The sequence below is a fragment of the Lycorma delicatula genome, chromosome 3, assembly GCF_047948215.1.
Source record: "Lycorma delicatula isolate Av1 chromosome 3, ASM4794821v1, whole genome shotgun sequence".
In the NCBI taxonomy this organism is placed as follows: Eukaryota; Metazoa; Arthropoda; class Insecta; order Hemiptera; family Fulgoridae; genus Lycorma; species Lycorma delicatula.
The window spans coordinates 78,746,717-78,767,289 of NC_134457.1; the positions used below are offsets into that span (position 1 = coordinate 78,746,717).

Below are 20,573 nucleotides of genomic sequence, written 5' to 3' on the forward strand. Positions count from 1 at the left end.
ACGTAGTAAAAACATTTTATTAATGACAGACAAAGTTTTGTGTTTTCATTAAGAAAGTTGATATCTGGATTATTTGTGTATGTTTCTACTCGCTTCCTATTATATTGAGAAAAATTTGGTTGAAGAGCCACTATAATTCACTACAGTTTGGATAGCGTGAAGATGCATTTGTGTGAGCTAAAAATTCAGTTGGTGGAGTATTTCCTGGAAAATAAAAATTATTTCTTGAAGAGAAAGATACTGAATCCATTTAGTGAAAATGTTGCATCTGCTCAGCTACCAGTTGAGATTCACAACCCATTTATCGAAATGTCTGCCAATAAAACTTTACAACTACAATTCATCTGAAGATTTAGATATGTTTTGGCTTGCTCGTTGAAGTGAATGTGGAAGCATTGAAAATACTAATCCCTTTCACCACGTCTTAGTCCTGCGAAAAGGGTTTTTTTTCTGTGGTTGTGCTAAAAACTATTTATGGGAATCATCTTTTATCACTTGAAAACAATTTCCTTTTGGATATTTCTAACATAGATCCACATATGGAGAAACTTTTAAATGAAAAACTAATGCAGCTATCTCATTAATTTATTTTCTTTACATGACTTATAAATGTAGGTAAAGTCTATAATAAATGATTTTTTCTCATAAAATGATTTCACTATTGTTTATGTGTAAAGTTGTAGGCTAATTTTGCGACCCCTCCCCCCCACCGTTCATATCACCTCAACCACGGGTTGAGAAACGATACCTTAGAAAATACATCAATCTTATTTCGTATATTGACTTATGTTAAATCATTGTTACAGTTCATAATTTATTTATTTCTATCTACTTTATACTTGTTTCTTTTATACAAGATGTGAAGTGTTTGCTGTTTAATTGTAATATCATGATTTATATTGTTATCTTTGAGAGAAGTTGTAATGATTATCTTCTTGTTTTTATCAGTGTCCCTTCATGTCTTCTGTTTGGCTAAAACATTTTTGTGTATTATTTTTCTTATATCCAGTAAGATTACTGATGTGATTATAAGAAAGTTTGTTTCATTTAGAAACAAGTTTTCTTATTTTTGTATGCATTTATTTTTTTTTTGGCAAAACGCTTGAGCGTTATCATTGCCCGTAATTTTTATTAATAAAAGGGTAAAATAACTCCAAAAAAATAAAACTTATATGGTGAAAAAGCAATATAAATCATATAAGTTTATAAAAACTAATATCGCAGATGGAGTCTAAAATATAAAAGTTAAAATAATAGAATAAAGAAACTATATAAAACTTAACTAATTCCGATAGGTTGTGTAAAAGGAGGCTCCCTTCTTGGATAATAAAATTAAAGACATAGAACCCAAAAAATCAAAATTGAAAGTTTAGGTTAAAAATTATTAAAAAACTCTTCTAGCATAAAAATATATATGATAATATTAAATTTTTTGCAGTAACCTGGTACTGTGTAAAAACAGAAATATCCGGTTTAAAATTTCATTATTATTGTACAAGATATCACTGATGTTTCTGGGTAGATGAAATTTATGATGCATCGCCGCATAACATATGCAGTCCATGAGAATGTGGTGCACAGTCGGCGGCAGTTTCATCATGTGCATAGGGTTGTGTTTCCTCCTGACATTAGGTATTCGTGTGTGATCTTCGTATGTCTTATCCATAACCGGCAGAGGACCACCTTCTCACGACGATTTTTTCCGCAAGAGGAGCCTCATGACAACACTGAATCTTTAATCCGTCTGAGCTTATTATCGACTGTAGTCACCCAGTCACTTTTCCACCTTGTTCTCAGTTATTGTTTTACATGATTAATAAAATCGAATGTAGTAATTCAGGTGGTGAAAGGAGATTGAATACACGCTTCTTTTGCAGCATAATTTGCTTGTTCATTACCTGGAATCCCTGCGTGACTAGGGATCCAGCAAAAAGTTACTTCTGTGTTGCGTTTACCTAACTCAGCGATTGCATTGTAAATTTCAATGACGACAGGATGTTTGGAATAGAAGTTTTCTAACACCTGGAGAGCACTACACGAGTCACTGCAAATAAGAATGTTCCTATATTTAGGGTTAACGATATTTAGAGCCTTATTTACAGCGAGTAGTTCAGTGGTAAACACACTCGTAATACCGGGTAGGCCAAACATATAAGTTCTTTCGTTGACAACAAAAGCACAACCAACGGTATCGTCTTGTTTCAACCCATCAGTGTATGTCACCGCGTCTGGGTTCATCTTGGTGAGAATATACTGAAACATTTGCTGGAAAACAGTAGGTGGTGTTGATTGTTTATGTAAAATTTACAATGTTTATTATCCACGGAGGATATGAGCACGGACATGATGGAAAGAACAATGGAGTGTCAACATTTATATGCTGCAGCAGAGGTCTGGTACGGACACCTACAGATGCAGTACAGCGTGGACGGTCCTCATACTTCCTTAAATTAGAATTTCTAAGAACTGGGTCAAAAGCCGGGTGATTTGGTTGTCCTTTGAGACTGGCAAAATAAGATAACAAAAGCTGGTTTCGTCTATCCCAAAGGAGATGGCTCGCCACAGTCTACAAGTCAAATTTTTGTATTTATGTAGAATCACTCTGTCATATCTTTGTTTGGTAGCAACTTATTTATTAATGTATGAAGGAGATAGCTTCATTACACACTACATTATTATGGAAGCTATCCAAAACAGTTGTGACAATTTTTACCAGTAGTTTGAGAGATTTTTACCAATATGAGGTTCTTCAGGCTCTTTTTAAAAAAGATAATGTAATGAAATTATAAATTCACAAATTCATTACATTAATATAGTTATATTTCTGTCATGAAAGTCATGTTAATTATATATTAACAACTGGTTTATGAAGTGTCAAATATACAGGGTGTTTCATAATGTTCTTCGGAGTTTCAAAAAGTCATTAACAAAAAACTATTTCACTCATAAGAATAAAACAAGTACTGTACAAAAGAGTACTTCAAAGAGGTTTTTCCACATATACTAGGCAGTTAGTAAACCATTTGCTCGCTAGGCGTCGACAGTAGAGAAAATGGCTGCCACGGGAAGGGAGAAGTCGTTTTGTGTGTTAGAATTTCACTTGTGAAAGTCTGTAATTTCTGTGCAACGTGCGTTTCGGTTGAAATTTCATAACGAGCCACCAATTGATAATTCAATTCGTGCATGGTATAAACAATTCAGTGAAACTGGTTGCTTGTGCAAGCGAAAATCAACTGGTCGTCCATCAACCTCAGAAGTCAGTGTCGAATGTGTGCGTGCAAGTTTCATTCGCAGCCCATCAAAATCGACTGCGGCTGCAGGCAGAGAATTAGGAAGTCCGAAAACAACAGTGTGGAGAGTTCTCCATAAATGTTTATTATGTAAACCGTACTGTCTTCAATTAATCCAGTGTCTTTCTGGTGGAGATAAAACACGTAGGCTTGATTTTTATTTACAGTTACAGGGAAAGATGTTGTTAGATGAAGGTTTTCTAAACAAGATAATTTTCAGCGATGTAGCTATTTTCCATATTAGCGGCAAAGTAAACTGTCATAACGTGCGAGTTTGGGGAACTGAAAACCCACATGCGTATGTGGAACACATTCGAGATTCTCAGAAAGTAAACATTTTTTGTGTGATCTCTCATGAGGAAGTGTATGGGCCGTTATTTTTTATGGAAACGACAGTAACCGGCATGATATACTGGGATATGTTGTTACAATTATGGATTATGCCTCAGCTACTCAACGACTTCATTTTCCAGCAAGATGGTTGTCCTGCCCATTTTCATAATGAGGTTTGACGGTACCTTAACACAACATTACCTCGGCGCTGGATAGGGCGTGCATCTGAAGAAGACCAACAACACATTATGTTGTGGCCACCAAGATCACCAGACCTCACGCCATGTGATTTCTCTCTCTGGGGTTACGTGAATATGTGAAAGATAAGGTGTTTATCCCACCAATGCCGCAATCGCTGAGCTAAAGGATCGCATAATCAATGCAATCAACTCTGTCAAAAATGACATATTAGAACGAGTTTGGCAAGAGCTAGACTTTTGTGTTGTGTGCCGTGTCACCAGAGGAGCACATATTGAACATTTATAGATATTAACAAAAACTGTTTGTGTCCCTGCATCACCTCGTACAACTTCCATTTAGGTAAGTGAAATACTTTTTTTGTTCTGAATTTTTGTAACTCATAAGAACATTATGAAACCCCCTGTATTATAATTTATAATTAATCTGTGAAATAGTAACAGGTGTTGATGAGGATTTTCAGTTATATTTTTTTGTACTGGTTAAGTAGTTTTTAATATTGTCTTTTATTTTCTTTTTCATAAGAATTCTCAACATGTTGAACATTGCTGCTATATTAAGTTTTTTCTGGAAACTTTGAGAAAGCTGATTTTAAAATCAAATCTTGTAATGATTACTTTTTGTCTTTGAAGATATATTTTTGGACCCCTTTTTTTAAATTTATATTCATATGGATTTTCTTTGCTAAATTTATTTTGGAAGTAAATAATATTAGTTAAATGATTTTTATATAACAATTTTTAAATGAATGAAACATTCTTTTATCATGAAGGTGATGTTTTTTATACTTAAGAAAACATGCCTAATAATTAACATCCGATAGTAAAAGCTACAACATTAGTGGTTACGTTTATATATGCTGTGTAATTATTTTATGACATTTTTATTTACCTTTTCTTTATCAAAATTGCTAAAAATTCCTTATTGAAGTTACAGTTGCTAGTTTTTAGAGTTGCTCACTCAAAAGTTAACTAAAATTAAAATTTGTAAATTTATTTATTTGCTGGAAAAACTAATGGTTTTAGTGAGTGGTTGAGCATGAATTATGTTTAATTTTTTTTCAGTTGAAAGGTGAAGAGGTTGCTATTGTAAAAATGGATGCTACTAGCAATGATGTTCCAGCTCCTTTTGAAGTTAGAGGATATCCTACATTATATTGGGCCCCTAAAGATTCCAAATCCAGTCCAGTTCGGTATGAGGTGAGTGTTGTTTTACGTTATTTATTTTTATTAAATTCTATTTAGTACGATATTATTATTATTATTATGCTTTTACGGCCAACATGGGACCACTTAAGTCAATTTTAGTTGGATCTTTTCTGAGAAAAGCGTGTTATTTTACTCTTTCGAGCTGCCCAGTATTTCTTCATCCGTTCAGATCTTGCTTTCTTTTCTTCATCCGTAAACACCCTCTTCGTTGTATTTTGTCGTTTGTCTGTCTTTTGTTTAAATCTAATGCTCTTATCTTTTAGCTTTGTAATTTTTCCAGTTTTATTCTGTAGGTCAGTCAGGGAAAGTCCCAATTCTTTCATATCTTCTCTAATTTCTTTGATCCATCCTACTTCTAGCTTTTGGAACCAGAGCTTTTCAATGATATTTCTTGACAGTCTTGTTTGCGGTGTCCTTATGAGATGACCGAAGAAAGAGATTCTTTTTTTCCGCATAGTATCAGTAACAGGCTCTATTTCTCGATACACCACCTCATTTGGCACAATCCACCATTGGCCTTCTTTTTGGTGTTTTTTATTGATACACGTTCTGACAATTCTCCTCTCTATTTTCAGAATTTTTTCAATTCGGTTTTTCTGAGTGATTTTGAAAAGGGTCTCGCTTCCGTAGGTGACTTCTGGCTGTACACAGTTTTATAATGTTTAAGTTTTGTTTTAGCAGAAAGGCATTTTTTGTTATATGTTGACCAAGTTAATTTTTGGGATTTAATCATTTTATTTGTCCTGTTTTGCCATGTCACTTTTTCATTTAAATTATAAGTTATTATTTCCCCTAGATATTTAAATTGTTTTACTATTTTAATTTTCTGATTGTTTACCGTAATTTGCTCTATTACCAGAGGATCTATGGCCATTAGTTCAGTTTTTTCGAAAGAGATATGAAGCCCTATCTTTTGTGCTAGGTTTTGAAGGCTCATGATTTGTGTTTTGGCTTCTTGAATATTATTTGCTAAAAGAGCGAGGTCATCTGCAAATCCTAGGCAATTTAGTGTGATGGAGTTTTTCTTAGTACCCATTTTTATATTTTTGGGATTTATTTCATACCATTTTCTCATGACAAATTCGAGGGCGCAGTTAAAAAGGAGTGGCGAGAGGCCGTCTCCTTGCCTCAATCCAGTTTTTATGTAGAAGGGTTGAGAGAGTTCACCTCTAAATTTCACTCTGGACTGGGTATTGGTTAAAGTTAATTTTATCATGTTTACGAGTTTAGGGTGAAGGCCCAGGTTTCTCAGAATATTCAGCATGGATGGTCGGTGTATACAATCATAGGCCCTTTTAAAGTCGACGAAGGTGATTATTAGTTGTTTTTTCCGTCTTTTATATAAGTCCATCATAAGTTTTAGGGATATTATTTGTTCCGGGCAACCTCTCCATGGCCTAAATCCCCCTTGGTATTCCCCAAGTTCCAGTTCAAGTTGGTCTTTGCATCGGTTGTATATGATTCTCGACAGGATTTTGTATGTGCAATCCAGGAGAGATATGCCTCTGTAGTTTTCCGGATTAGTTTTATCCCCTTTTTTATGTAATGGATGGATGAGGGCTGTGGTCCAGTGTTCTGGAAGTTTTTCTTCGTTCCATATTTTCACGAGGCATAGATGTAGGGAAGTTTTGACTGAATAAACTGATGAGTGTTTCCAGAGTTCTGCGAAAAGCTGGTCTTCTCCGCTTGCTTTGTAGTTTTTTATTTCATTTAAGGCTGCGAGAACTTCTTGAATTGTTGGCGGGTTGATATTTACCGGTGAAGTTTTAACTGGAGTTTCAGTGTCAATCTCAAAAAGCTCTGGGGGGTCGTCACAGTTGAGGAGTCTATTGAAGGTTTTGCCAAAATTTCAGCATTTTCTTTATTGGTGTGGGCCATATTTCCTTTGTTTCCTCTCAGCATAAGGGTGGGTGGTTAATATCTTTGAAGAGCCTGACCAAAAATTTTATAATAGTCTCGGAAATTAGTTTTCTTGGAAGTTTCTTCTATTTGCTGAATCAAGTTTTTTTGGGCTTGTCGTTTGGTTCCTCTTATAATTTTCTGAGTTATTTTCCTTTGTTTGGTGAATTCATGGTTAGATTCTTCAGTTTTCTGGGTTTGGTGGTTGATCCAAGCCCGGTGTCGGTCTTTGAATGCTTTGTCACATTCTTCATTCCACCATTGGTGTTTTTTCTTGGGTTTATAGGGGCTAGTTCTTCAGCTATTTCTTTCAGTTGGGATGTCAGTTCTTTTAAATTATTAGTTAATTTGATTTTTTTTGTTGTTTCTTCAAAGATGGCATTGTTTATTAATTTATGTGGATCATAAGCTCTTTTGCTTTTAGGTTGGGATTTTTTCTTTTTATGCGGGGTGAATTTTATTTTAACTTTAATTAAGTAATGGTCCGATCCAGTATCTGTTCCTCTTAAGACTTTTACATTATAAATCTCCTTGTGATAATTCCGGTCCATGCAAACATGATCCAGTTGCCATTCTCCTTTTTTCCAATCTGGGTGTTTCCAAGTCTTCAATTTGTTTGGTTTTCTCATAAAATAGGTGGATTTTGAGATCATATTATGGTTTCTGCAAAATTCGACAAAGTACGATATTAGTACGATATATTAACAATTAAAACTTTATTAAAATTGTGTGATTGTTTGTTGAGGACTTGGGTTGGATTCATTGTTACAATTTAATTTCCCTTTTTTCCTCAGTAGAGATAATTTATTGTATTGACCAATTTCAATAACATTTTTTAACAATATTTCATAAGGAATAGTTTTGGTGAATCCAACAATAAAAATTATATTTTTGAATTAGTTCATGCAATTGGCAATTGAATTTTTATAAATTTTTTATACTTCTTTTTCCCCTTAATCCTTAAAAGAACATCTTTGTTTAATATTCACCAGAATCATAATGCGAATAAAAATTATTATTCCTTATTATTATTATTAAATTTCTTATTTCCTAATTGCTTCTTGTTTATATTCACAGTATTATTATTACATCTCATTTTTAAATTGAAATAAAATAAAACAGAAAAATAAATGACTCCCCCCAAAGGAATAAATGTTGGTACATATGAGTTTATTATGCACTTCTATGAAAGTACTGTAGTTTGCAACCAGCAAAATGTTTATATGTCTATGCAACATGTTTGCATAGGAAGCTATTCAAAATTCTATTTTTAGGGAACAGAGCAAATATTTCAAATTAGAATTTTATTGAAGTAAGATTTGTAATTGGTAAATTAAAGAGAACGTTCTAAAACACTTCGACATAAAAAGTTAGCTAAGACAACATTTTATAACCTATATAATTTTCTACTGCCTCATACGAGTATATTTTATCTAAAATCACATATCAAAAAAAATTTTTTACATAAAGACTGCAAAATTGTATATTTTTTAAATAAAGCAAAATGGTATTACATAATACTTATAAATTTATTTAAATTCATACTGTTTATAACATTTCTTCTGGATCCCCTTAATAAAAATTTGAAATATTGGACAATTCCCTATCAAAATACAAATTTTGTAAAAAGTAAATTTTGTAAAAAGAATTTCAACAATAATAAACCTCCCTGAAATAGTAGAAAAGTAGTTATCTGATGTTATTGTTAATTAGTAGTTCAATAATTATTATTCAAAAGTCTAAAAACCTGTTATAGTGTGTAATGAAGGATATTTAAAAAAGGCCTATATGTATATAAAAGTGGTGTATATGTATCAGATTTTTTTTAATGGCGTAATTAGCATATTATAAAATTCTCTTTCAGGAACTTTTTAATATACAGTCATAGTGTGATGGTGATAAGATGAGGTGTTTAAATTGCTATTGAAAACACAGTTGTACTAAAATAACTATTTAACATTATTTATTATTAACATTTTATTAATACATATATATGGAAATATATTAAAATATTTGATTTTAACATCTTTGAAAAAAGGATACTAAAAAAGTTCATTTTTACGTCTTGTCATAACCAAAAAAAAAAAGATAAGTCAGTTACTTGCACTTTTATCATATAATTTGGACAAGTTGAAGGTGCAGTAAAGAGAGAAAAAAATAAAAATTGTAGGAAATTATTTCTTTTGTTCAAGTTTTTCTCTCTCAGGAATTTAATTTATGAAATTTTGAATGGGAAATCAAAAATTTAAAAAAGTTATGACTTTAACAACCTCCTTTGAGAGTTGGGGTGTGGTGTCTCTTACATGTTTGAAATGGTATCTTGCAAGTTTGACAGGAAGTAATTTCAAAATAAAATTTGGAATGTGAATGTTACTTGGTTGTATGGGTTTTTATTCTTATAAAAAGAATTGAAATGATTAGAGAATTTTAAAAACGTTAATGCCAAGTTATTAAGAAATAGAAAAGTAACTAAATTCTTTTAGTGATCTATATTTTGAATTATATTAGCTGTCACATGAGCTGTTAAATCTAACATTCAAAAAAGTAATTAATTATATTGCTTTATTAATTGCAGGGTGGTCGAGAATTGGATGACTTTATCAAGTACATTGCAAAACATGCCACATCAGAACTGAAAGGATATGATCGTAAAGGAAAAGCCAAGAAAGAAGAATTATAAATTTTAAGAATTTAAATCATTCTTTTACCAAAATTATCTCAAAATTGTGAACATTATAAGAAATTTCCTATGGACAAATATAGAAGATAGGGTTTGGTGTAATAAGTTAATGAATGATGTAATGAACAATCAATTTAAAGAGAAATGGCTAGTGTTAAAATTGTGATAGATTGAATACATTTTTTTAATCTTTAGAAGTATCGTGTAGAAAAATAGTTTTGTGGAAATTGCATTTGATATCATCTACATATTTTTAATACTGTGTAACATTATTGTTATTATATTTGTGCCCTTCTGATTTGAGTACCTTTTACTGAAGGTGTAAATTTTGTAAATTAATGCAATTCTAGAATTTTTTAAAATATGTGGGTTGAAAACTAGAGGAAAAATATAATAGAACATTCTGGTATGATTCTAATTTAATTGTGTGAAGAAACAGATTTGCAACTACACTTACTTTGTTATCTATCCATGTCATAAATCATTAATTTAAAGTAAATAAATTATTTTGTATTTTGTTGTAAATAAAAGATAAATAAACAAAACTGTCAATAAATCACATTTTATATTATTTACTGGTCTTATTCTTTTTTGTTCAGTATCAAGAGGTTTTTAATATATATTTCTTATGCTGCATGTTAGTCTCTCATTATATTATGATATAAGTCTAATTCAGAGACATTATATACACACCCTCCCCACACACACACATCCTAAGGAGGATAAAAATTTCTGACTTTCAAATAGTCCCAATTATCAAGTGTGTTATCTGTGAGGATATTAGAAGTTAATATAACAAATTTGGAGGATGATAACCTCTTGGAGGGTAATTAATGCAGTTATGGCAATTCTCTGAACGGTAATAATTTAAATCGTTCAGTTTAACTGGATGATGCTTAACCTTCAGAGGTTAAATTATTTAATAATAATACTGGATCAAGAAGTGAAAGGATTAAAATGATTTTTAATTCTTTCACATGTTTTAATTCTACCTTTTCTTTTTTATTTCTTATTGACGTATTCTGTAGGAAATGTAAATCAACTGTCCCTGCCAATCTCAGAATTTATACTCTTTGCTGTTTTATATTATTTAAAGTGAAACTTTAAATAATAATGAAACACAAACAAGACAAAACATGAAAATTCCAAATTGAAGTATTCAAAGCTAAATTAATGGGCACAGTCAAACGGTGAAAGATAAAAAATTAAATTAAAGATTAGAAAAAGAAATTACTGGAAGTAGCTGGAAAGTAAAGTCCATACCATACTACTGCACAATGAAAATGTCATTAAATAACAAGGTTTTTTTTGGTTATAAACCTGAATTTACCGATAAGTATCAATGTGAGAAAATATTCAGCCGATTTAGAAAATGTCACGAATTGAATTTGATATAAACTCATATTGAATAAATGTTAGGGTAATTTTTTTTTGTAATTGTTAAAAATTTCATATAACAATAATTGTGAATATTGTTTTCAAGAAAATAAAAACAAAAATTATTTTCACAAATAATAAACCATCTGTACAGAATACTGAGATTATGACATACCTTACCTTAATTTTACCATGAAACTACTTTTGCGGGATCCTGTATGAATTTAAAATATAATCTTTTATAGTACAGAGGAAGATAACAGCACAGAGGAATGAGTGTGTGTGAATGTGTAAAGTTAGCCTTTTTTGGTTGTGTATCATGTACCTTATCTTACTATTATATAAAGAGATGTATCTTTTTTGTTTATTCTTATAACTGCAAATAGTAAACCAATCATTACATAATTTTAACTTAGCTATCTTACGATTCCCTGAATTTTTTTTTTTTTATTAACCTCTGGGACTGCCATTAGATATTGCTTCAAAGGATGGGATGAATTATTTGTAGTGTGTGTGTGTAAATGCCATGCCTGACTGGCATTCAAACCTGGGACCTCTGGATGAAAGGCCGAGACACTACCACTCGCACAATGGAGACCAACCTTGAATGTTTACCATGATTATACATCACCAATCTCACTGCTGTATAAATCAATAGCAGGCCAGGGCAATTGAAATGAGCCCTTCCCATCATCTAGCCTGGGGGGACTTACTATATTCGTTATCCTCATGGTTGTAAGAATAATATTGGTAAACATCAAAACTTGAAAAGCTCTCTTTTCTCCATTTCCTTCATTCTTTATTTAGAATGAAGGAGCGTCTTTTAGACGCTCTGGCTGTAGATGAAGCTATAGCTCGACTGGGCGTAGTGCTCTTGGTCAACAGCTAACCAAAATTTATGCAGCAAGACACCTTTGTTAGAACAGCAATGATTTTTTTTTAAGTGGAACACCTTAGCAATTATGTAATAATGGTCATGTGGCTGTTGTCTGGGTAGCATCACTTTCCATGTATCAATCCAATTGCGATTGCAGGTAAAACGTTCAGACAACTGTTCGACATAGGTAAAAAGACTACCTTGAGCACAGACAAATAGTGAAATAGATTGAAAATAGAATTTCTTTAATACAATTTATGTGTTACAGAAAAAAATTACTGGAAGTGGCTGGAAAATAAAGTCCATGCTACTGCACAACAAAAATGTCAACAAAAAAAATAAGTATGCTCATGCATGTATTGAGGAGTTCCTGTGAAGGATGATGGAAGTATCATTATCTAACCTTAATCAGAAGTATAGGCAGCTGCTTGCCTACTGGCAAAAGAGTAAAGGAATACTGTATCACATCTTATGCTCTGTGTAATTCACTGATGTGCTTTAGTTTATTGTCATGACTTTTACAATATTTTGTTTCTCAAATTGCTGATCAATGAAGATCTAAACTACCTTGTTGGTTAGCTTGCTATTAAACCGTATAACATGTAAAGCAGTGGGTTTTCTGTCTGTATGGATTACTTCCACAAATTTTCTCCCATGGGCACATCAATCTTATATTTTAAATTTCTAATGCATAAGTTAACTTCATGCAACAGTGTTTGTAGCTGTTTCATCAAGCCATGTTTCATGTCAGAAAAGTTACCACTCTCTCAGCTTTACTTCCCTGTCATCTCATCTTTGGAATAAATCTGAAGAAACTTAGCAAAATGGAAGCAAACTTCCCCACCTTAGAATATACCTGAATTTGAACTTTGAAGATTGACATAAAACTGCCTTCTGCAATGTATTTAGCTCCATAAGAGCATCATTTGGAAACAGCTGTTGTACTATTGCATTTGGTCCATAAAGTGGAAATATTCAGGGTGATAACCCTGATATGAGTCTGTTCAAGGGCTCAGGTAAGGACTGAAATGAAGGAAGCTGGATTTTACCAGAGCTGCAACACATACTGGTAGATTCCTCTTTCCACTAGAGCAGTTTGCACAATATGTAGACGTTTGTCATTCTCTAAAACAATGAATTTGTTTAACTAATAATTGATTTCAGGAATATACTTTGATCCTGAAATTTTTTAGACTTTTTAAGGAAGTGACTGTTTGAATAACTATGCATTAATGCATCTTTCATTATTCTGAACTTACGGTGCTGGATCATTTATATCTTTAGATAAATTGATTGTTAATTTATTGAAAACATGTTTATTTTGTAAATAATTTAACACATATTTATGTTGATTATAATATATTTACACAGGATATCCTTTACATTTTATATTAGATTATATTATAAATAGTGTACAAGTATTCATTATGTATTATTAAAATAATATATTTTTTATTTATTAAGAGTAAAGCTACATGTTTCAATGAATATATTAGAGTAAAGTTACATATTTCAATTATAGACTAACAATATAATAAGAAAAAGGTAATATATAATAAAACTCAACTGTTGAATTCATCAACTGAAATAAGAAATTTATATGCTTTTATGAGGTAAGAAGAAGAGCCAGTTAGTTAGTTTGTGTACCTTAAATAAGTGTTTGTATACCCTACTTGCTTGAGGGTTTTTTGCTGTACCTCAGGATGCTCTTGGGTATGCTTGGCCACAGATGTTCTATGTATCTCAGGAGCTCTTGAGTGTACTTGGCCACAGCAGCCCTATTCACCTCTTCACCTCTGGATGTGCTTGAGCATACTTGGTAACAGCAGCTTGGTTAACGTGAGGATTTTTTTTGTTGTATGTTTTAGCTGCATCTTGAGCTATTTTTTTCTTGTTGCATCAGTAAACCTTGCTCAGCATTGTGTTTTTTCCTTGAGGTGGAATGTTTTGTCACTTGAGAGGAGTCCTCAGATGAACTGGTAAAAGGAGACGCAGCATTGACCACCACTGAAGTACTCATATGGCAATTTTCCTTGAACATAACAGAAAAGCAGTTTTTGTTTAGGAGTGATGGGTTTGATGTTGACACGGATGGAAAACTGCACTGGGTAGTTGGTTTTGGCTCGTTAATAGTCAAATAGCATTAAAATGCCACTAACATTTGTTTCTAGCTGTAAATCTTCACAGTTTGAATGGATAAACCCCAGTTCCGAAATAACTGGCCAATAAAAACGACTTCCAGATTTTTCCAACAGCTGTCATCTCAAAAAGATCACCAAAGTTGTAGATTGAATAATACCTGAGAAATTTCTGTCTATTTTTCATCTGTATTGCTTCAATAAAAAATCAATTTTAAAAAGTTTATATTAATTTTTACTGGCGGTATTTACAGTAATTTTCTCGGGTCTTATAGGTCATATGACCAACACTTGCAATATGCGCATTTTGATTCATTTATAGGTTTTTTTCTTAATAGCATGTTTTTCCCCATAATCAGTTTTTTATTCATTATTTTTTAATTTATTAGCATTTTATTCTTTATTTATTTTATCAAATAGGATAATTTATATACAAAACAAAGGTACAACGAATACAAGAACATTTATGCTGAACAATATCCTGCAGAATGTGCAAAAATAAATATCCCTTGTACTTTTGGCACCACACAAGCTCACACAGATAGGACTCTAGAAGGTTACTATCTGTTTCACATTCCTTCTTGTTTCTTCGCTTAGCAGCAGCCCAGAGCGAGTCAATCAGCTGTGTGTGTGTGTGTGCCCCACTTTGTGGGTCAACAAAATTTTGCGAATGGTTCCCTGCAAATGTCTGTAATTCATACCTTCGATTTGCGGTATTCCGTCATATGCTTCCTAACAACGGAAATTATAGTCGTGCCTGGTAGTACATGCTCTTGAAGAACGGCAAGCAAACATTCAGCTGTTCAGTTAAGCACCGTTTTCATGAAACATTAGTTTGTTTCTCCTCCAAAAACCCAACCCACTCTGTCGGATAGACCCTGCTGATGTTATATTTTTGGTGACCAAAACATGTATCGTCTATTTCTACATAGTCCCAGGACATTCAATTTTGACCGGATTAACTAACAACTTATTTGCACACACCTCACCAAATAGTTTCGCCAGTCTGTGAATAGATTGTTCGCAATTCCAATTTCATAAATGTAAAATTTGTTCGAAGAAAATTCCTTTGACCAAGCGTAAGTGAAAAAAATAATTTTATCAAATGGAAGTTTGCTGTCCTGTAACCATGTATTTTTTCGGCAACTGATTGATGACTTGCATTCTCTCAGACTACAACACCAACGATCATGCGTGTCTGATAGTTTTCAAACCATTTCATGGTTGTTTGCGCAATAACGATGATTATGCAGTATGTATATTCTTGAAGGAATTTTTATTAGTATTTTTATCCTTAATCTCCTGTACAGGTTGAAGAAAAGACATGTTTAAGCTGTGAATGCTTATTACGGAATGATGAACGGCTATTAGAATAATTGCTATATTAGAAAGTAAATCAACAGAGATAAGATAAAATATTATTTCTAGTTAAAAATAAGAATTTATCATTATAAACAGTGGATGATGTTTACAAAATAAGGTAATTCTATCATAACAAATTAATAGTTTAATTTGTTATCGCACATATTATGTTTCTACTTGTTATTATTTTACTTCAATCAACCTCATACACATCATATTTACATATATATAAATATATATTTTTATTTTATTTTATATATTTATAGTGGTGGTCGTATAACCCATGAGAACCATTTTCTCAAAATAAATTTCTACAAGTTTTGTTACTAAATCTTTAGGATTTATTGGTCATTTAACAAAGGTATTGTACTACAAACCTAAAAAAACTTGTTTTTTGACAACAAATTTTGTGTTTTACATTGGATATCTTAAAAACTACTGGAGTAACAGTTTTGGAACCTGTTCTCCCTGGACTTTCATAATCTATTCTACTTGTGAAAATAGTGGAAAAAGTTCACATAAACGTATGTCCTAAAATGCTTTATTTGCGACTTATGCTAACTCTTGTTTGTAAAGATTTCGTTTGGATTTTAGCTATCCTGGTGAAATGTCGTACTGAAATTATTAGTATGTTAAAGAGACATGATTAATGATTTCTTATGCTTTTTGAAAAATTGAATACCTGAAAAATTGAATAAAATAGGTTCCAGAACCATATTTGTAGTAGTTTTGAAAAATCAGGGGTGAAAACAATAAACTGGGGTATAAAAACTCAGATTTTTTTGTTTGACATATTGCAAGTTTTTAAACGGATAATAAACAAACTTTTAAACAAAACTTGTAGAGAATTAAATCCTGAACAGAATTGTGTAAGGTTGAATAAAACAAAGTGTACGAGTTTATAATAAATATTCAAAGACGAGCCAACGATTTTCAACACATTTCTTGGCAGGATTCTGTACTGCTTTTGTTGCTTTTTTTAGTTCAAGACTGTCCTCAAGTTGCTCAGTCGTATCCATAATGAGCATAATTAATTCCTCATGAGAATGTATTTTTGTTTTGTGTACAATAGTTTTCATCCATCCTCAGATGCAAAAATCTATAAGTGATGATTTAAGTGAGTAGAAACTGCACAAGAGAAGGTAGAAACCCACCGGGTTGGTCTAGTGGTGAACTCGTGTTCCCAAATCAGCTGATTTGGAAGTCTAGAGTTCTAGCGTTCAAGCCCTAGTAAAGGCAGTTACTTTTATACGGATTTGAATACTAGATCGTGGGTACCGATATTCTTTGGTGGTTCATTTTCAAATAACCACACATCTCAGGAATGGTCGACCTAAGACTGTATAAGACTACACTTCATTTACACTCATACATATCATCCTCATTCAACCTCTGAAGTAATATCAGAACTGTAATTCCCGGAGGCTAAACAGAAAAAAGAAAGAAAGAGAAGCTGGAAGGCGCGCCATTGCGCTAGAAGTACCTATACTTCGCTTCTCAGCGCAAGAGAAACATATTCAAGCAGCTGCGGCAATTCTTCTTGAAGAAAGTGCAAGCAGACCTCAGCATTTTAGTAGCCAGGTAATTTTAACGGTTCAAACAGCTGATTGTGATGATGACCGCACCATATATTAACGCTAAATTGGTGTTGAAAATTGCCTAACACAGTTTCATGAAGATTTACTTCTGCCCATGTATGCTCAATGCGTAAGTTGTTGACGCCCCATCTCGACTGAAATTTGCCTCGTAGGTAAACAAAATATACTTGTAGAGTCGTCGACTTGTATTCCACCAGTTTCAGAACTCCAGGCGAAGCGGACCGTCTCCTGGGTGTTGATATGAATTGGCTGTTTATGATAAGGATAAAACTTTGTTTAACTGTTCTTCAAACCATGGAATGCGAAACTCCGATCCGCGTAGATAGACGTGTACTGACACTGGACTGCACGGAACTGCAACGACAATAATTTCAATAATGTCATGTTGGACAGATCGTTCGTAGCTGGTACGAATACTAGGTAGTGTACCTATTTCCCGAAGATTGCGAAAAGTCGCGGTGATTGCTAGTCGAAATAAATATCATGTACCATTTAGTGTCTGTTTTATGTTAAAATTAAATTTAGTACGTAGTCAACGTCTCGTTTTTATTTCAATCCAACACACTAAAAGTGACTCGCTGACATGCAGACCGACCGATTTATCTGGAGAGTTGGCCAAATGATGGAACTAAAATTTTCCATTTAAGATAGACTTTCAGTTTTGTTCAAAAAAAAATACGATGGCGGCTCTCCCATTTAACTCTGGGGATTAGTTGAACGGTCTGTAGCTCGGAGGAACTTCATCCAAGGTCTGTAACATTTCATTTTAAACCAATGGCCGTGCGTCCCGACACTGCCCCACCCGATTTTTTTGTAATTTTCCTTTACATCATATTTTAAATGAATAAACTGGAAAAGGCGGTTCTCTATTTCAAGATAAATCTGAAAGTGCTGCAAACAATTAACAAAATTATTATGTGAAGGAAAACTTGAACCCCGTGAAGAAAAAGATAGAATAAACTTACGTTTTATCACTTTTATAAGAGAATTTATTTTTCCACTATTTTAATTCTGTAGAGTTAAATTAACATGTTTATTCATATTTTTTAATCACTGATCACATTTTTTAATAACAGACTTTTTTTATGTTGTATTACAATACTGCTAAGATATAATTTTATTTCATTACATGTGAAATGAATTTTGAAATACCTCTAACAATTAAATTAAAAATTCCTGCAAATGTTTGTGGCTATTGTTGTTCTGAAAAAGTAACCTACAAAAAATTGATATTTTGAACACTCATTTTTAAAAATTTCAACGTTTTTAAGTGGGTAAAATAAGGTTTGTTTTCTTAAAACAAACCTTTTTTTCTATAAATATTTTTCTAATTTTTATTTAAGAAATGATTTTCCTGAAAACATAAACTTTGAGACATGGTTGATAATGATTTCTAAGATATTTTAGGTTACCTTCATTTTTCGGAAAAGGCAAACAAAAAAACTCCTTTTTTTTTAAAGTAAATTAAAAATAATACTTAATGAATTAAGATACTCATAAGAATAAACTACATTAATAGTACATTTATCTGGATTGTTTGCTTATTATGAAGATTACAATGATGTGTAATGTGTATTTAGGAGTTAATTTTTTGCTTTTTGATATAAGAGTATGAAGTAACTAAGAAAGTATTGTGATAACTTATAGAAAAAAGTTTATACTTTTGACCAGTTTGGATATTAAAAATAAACTGTTATAAAAAAAAATTATCAGTAAACCAGTTCTTCCCGATTCCTTTTAACCTAGCAGGTAATTTTCAATTGTTTCTTTCCCACCCTTCTGTTATGTCATATTATTTTACTATTACATTATCATCTTCTTAATCTGTTAAGATCATCTATTTCTTCATTTTATTGCTGAAGAGGGTGGTATATGAATCTGAGTTATTATAGTTGTTTTGGGCTTTGAATTTAATGTGATTAAAATGATTCTTTCATCATGTTTCTGGTTATAACTAATTCTTTGCCCTATTTTCTTATTCACTGTTATTCCCTACGCCTTTACAAGTCTTTGATTTTTTTTAATTATCCTATAATTCCCTATCCGAAAACTTTGCTCATCTTTTCATTTTACCTTATTAATCAATTTTACAATCAGATTTAATTTGTTCGTTTGTTTTAAATCATCTAATCTGCCACTTAATTTAAACTTGCATCCTTTCATGTTCTGACTCAAAGAATACCATGATTCTTTTATTTTTAGTTGACATCCTCTTGTATAGCCCTCTTCCAGAAATCCATGTGAATTATTTTATATCTGATAAAATTTAATCTTTCTCAAAGCCATGAGAGATATTTTTACTTATTTACAGTGGCATAGAATCCTTATTAGCTTTGTGGGTTTTTTTTAGAAGTGTTATCTTCTCTTAGACATCATTCCTTATACTCTGATATTGTTGCTGTCTATTTGTGACTACTTATTCAGATTGATCCTTTTATTTGATCTAAAGGTACAAATGCAAGGGTCTTCTAATTCCCATTATAAGGACGTCCTTTCCTCTACCTACAATATGGGAAAGCATGCTGTTATCTGCCTGTAGGCTCTTAATCCAGAGTAGTAAAAAGATTAAAATTATTGTACATATTTTCGGTTATTAAGAAATTTTCTTTTTGTGCCAATTAAATAATTAAAATTACATTTTTGATATGATACTACACATAATGTGTATAAAAACCATCTAACCTAGTAGTCTAACTATCCATCTTTACTAGTATGGTAAGAAATTATTCGTATGCTACTAGTATGTTTATTGCTTTGTCTGGCTAACAGATGATGCACAGTGTATTAAAATATCGCTATTATGTACTGAACATCAGGTTATGAAATGCTTAAGATGGAACTAGTGTGTTAAGATTGAAGATGTGATATAATACATTGTATTAATACAGTACATTAACACTGTTGCAAAAATTATCAGAGATGATCAGAAATATGCTACAGGTTTTCAGGATATTTAATACAGCCTAAAGTTAAAATTTATGAACAACTGCATCTGTGTTTTCTATGGTAATAGTGTACCTATAGAAGTGTGTAATGAATTGTTAAAATTATTACTTGTAATGAATTTTCATACTATACTCATTATTATTTTATAATGCATGTTTAGTAAAATGTATTTCACTCAAAATATGATAAATTTATTTTTAGATAAATGTCTCAGAGTAGTAAAAAAGATGATAAAAGATCATCAAAAAATGAGAATGCAGAGGGTGATAAAAAAATTGAGAAAAAAGACAGATTAGCGAGTGAAAGCAGCAGAATTGAAGAACCTCCATATCAAAGCCCATTGAAATATTATGAATGTGGTATTTAATTTTTTTTTTGTATTTAACATGTTCTCTTTTTTAAGCTATTTCATAGTTTCACAGAAAACTTCTAAGTGTGGTATGAAGATTACAGTTAGAGAGCAAAGAAAGAGATTTATTAATGAACACAGATTGAATATTATTACTAATTATACTACTCTATTATAATACTCTAATAATAATATTATTGGAAAGATAAGTGTCAGATAAATTCTATTTTTTGAGTGGTGTAGAAAAAAAAATATGGGAAATGTTTCTTTGCCATTCAAGCAACTGATGCCAAAAATAAAGTATTTTCTTAAAAAATC

General features: G+C 31.9%; 1 protein-coding gene across 1 annotated transcript in view; it reads left to right on the forward strand.

The window, feature by feature from the left end:
* Positions 1-10,179, forward strand: part of ERp60 (disulfide-isomerase A3) — a 41,402-nt gene extending 31,223 nt beyond the window's left edge. Inside the window, exons 9-10 of the mRNA XM_075360036.1 lie at positions 4,886-5,020; positions 9,504-10,179. Of these exons, the coding sequence (XP_075216151.1) occupies positions 4,886-5,020; positions 9,504-9,608 (240 nt within the window). The 3' untranslated portion in view covers positions 9,609-10,179. The remainder of the gene's footprint in view (positions 1-4,885; positions 5,021-9,503) is intronic.
* Positions 10,180-20,573: the final 10,394 nt, after the last annotated feature.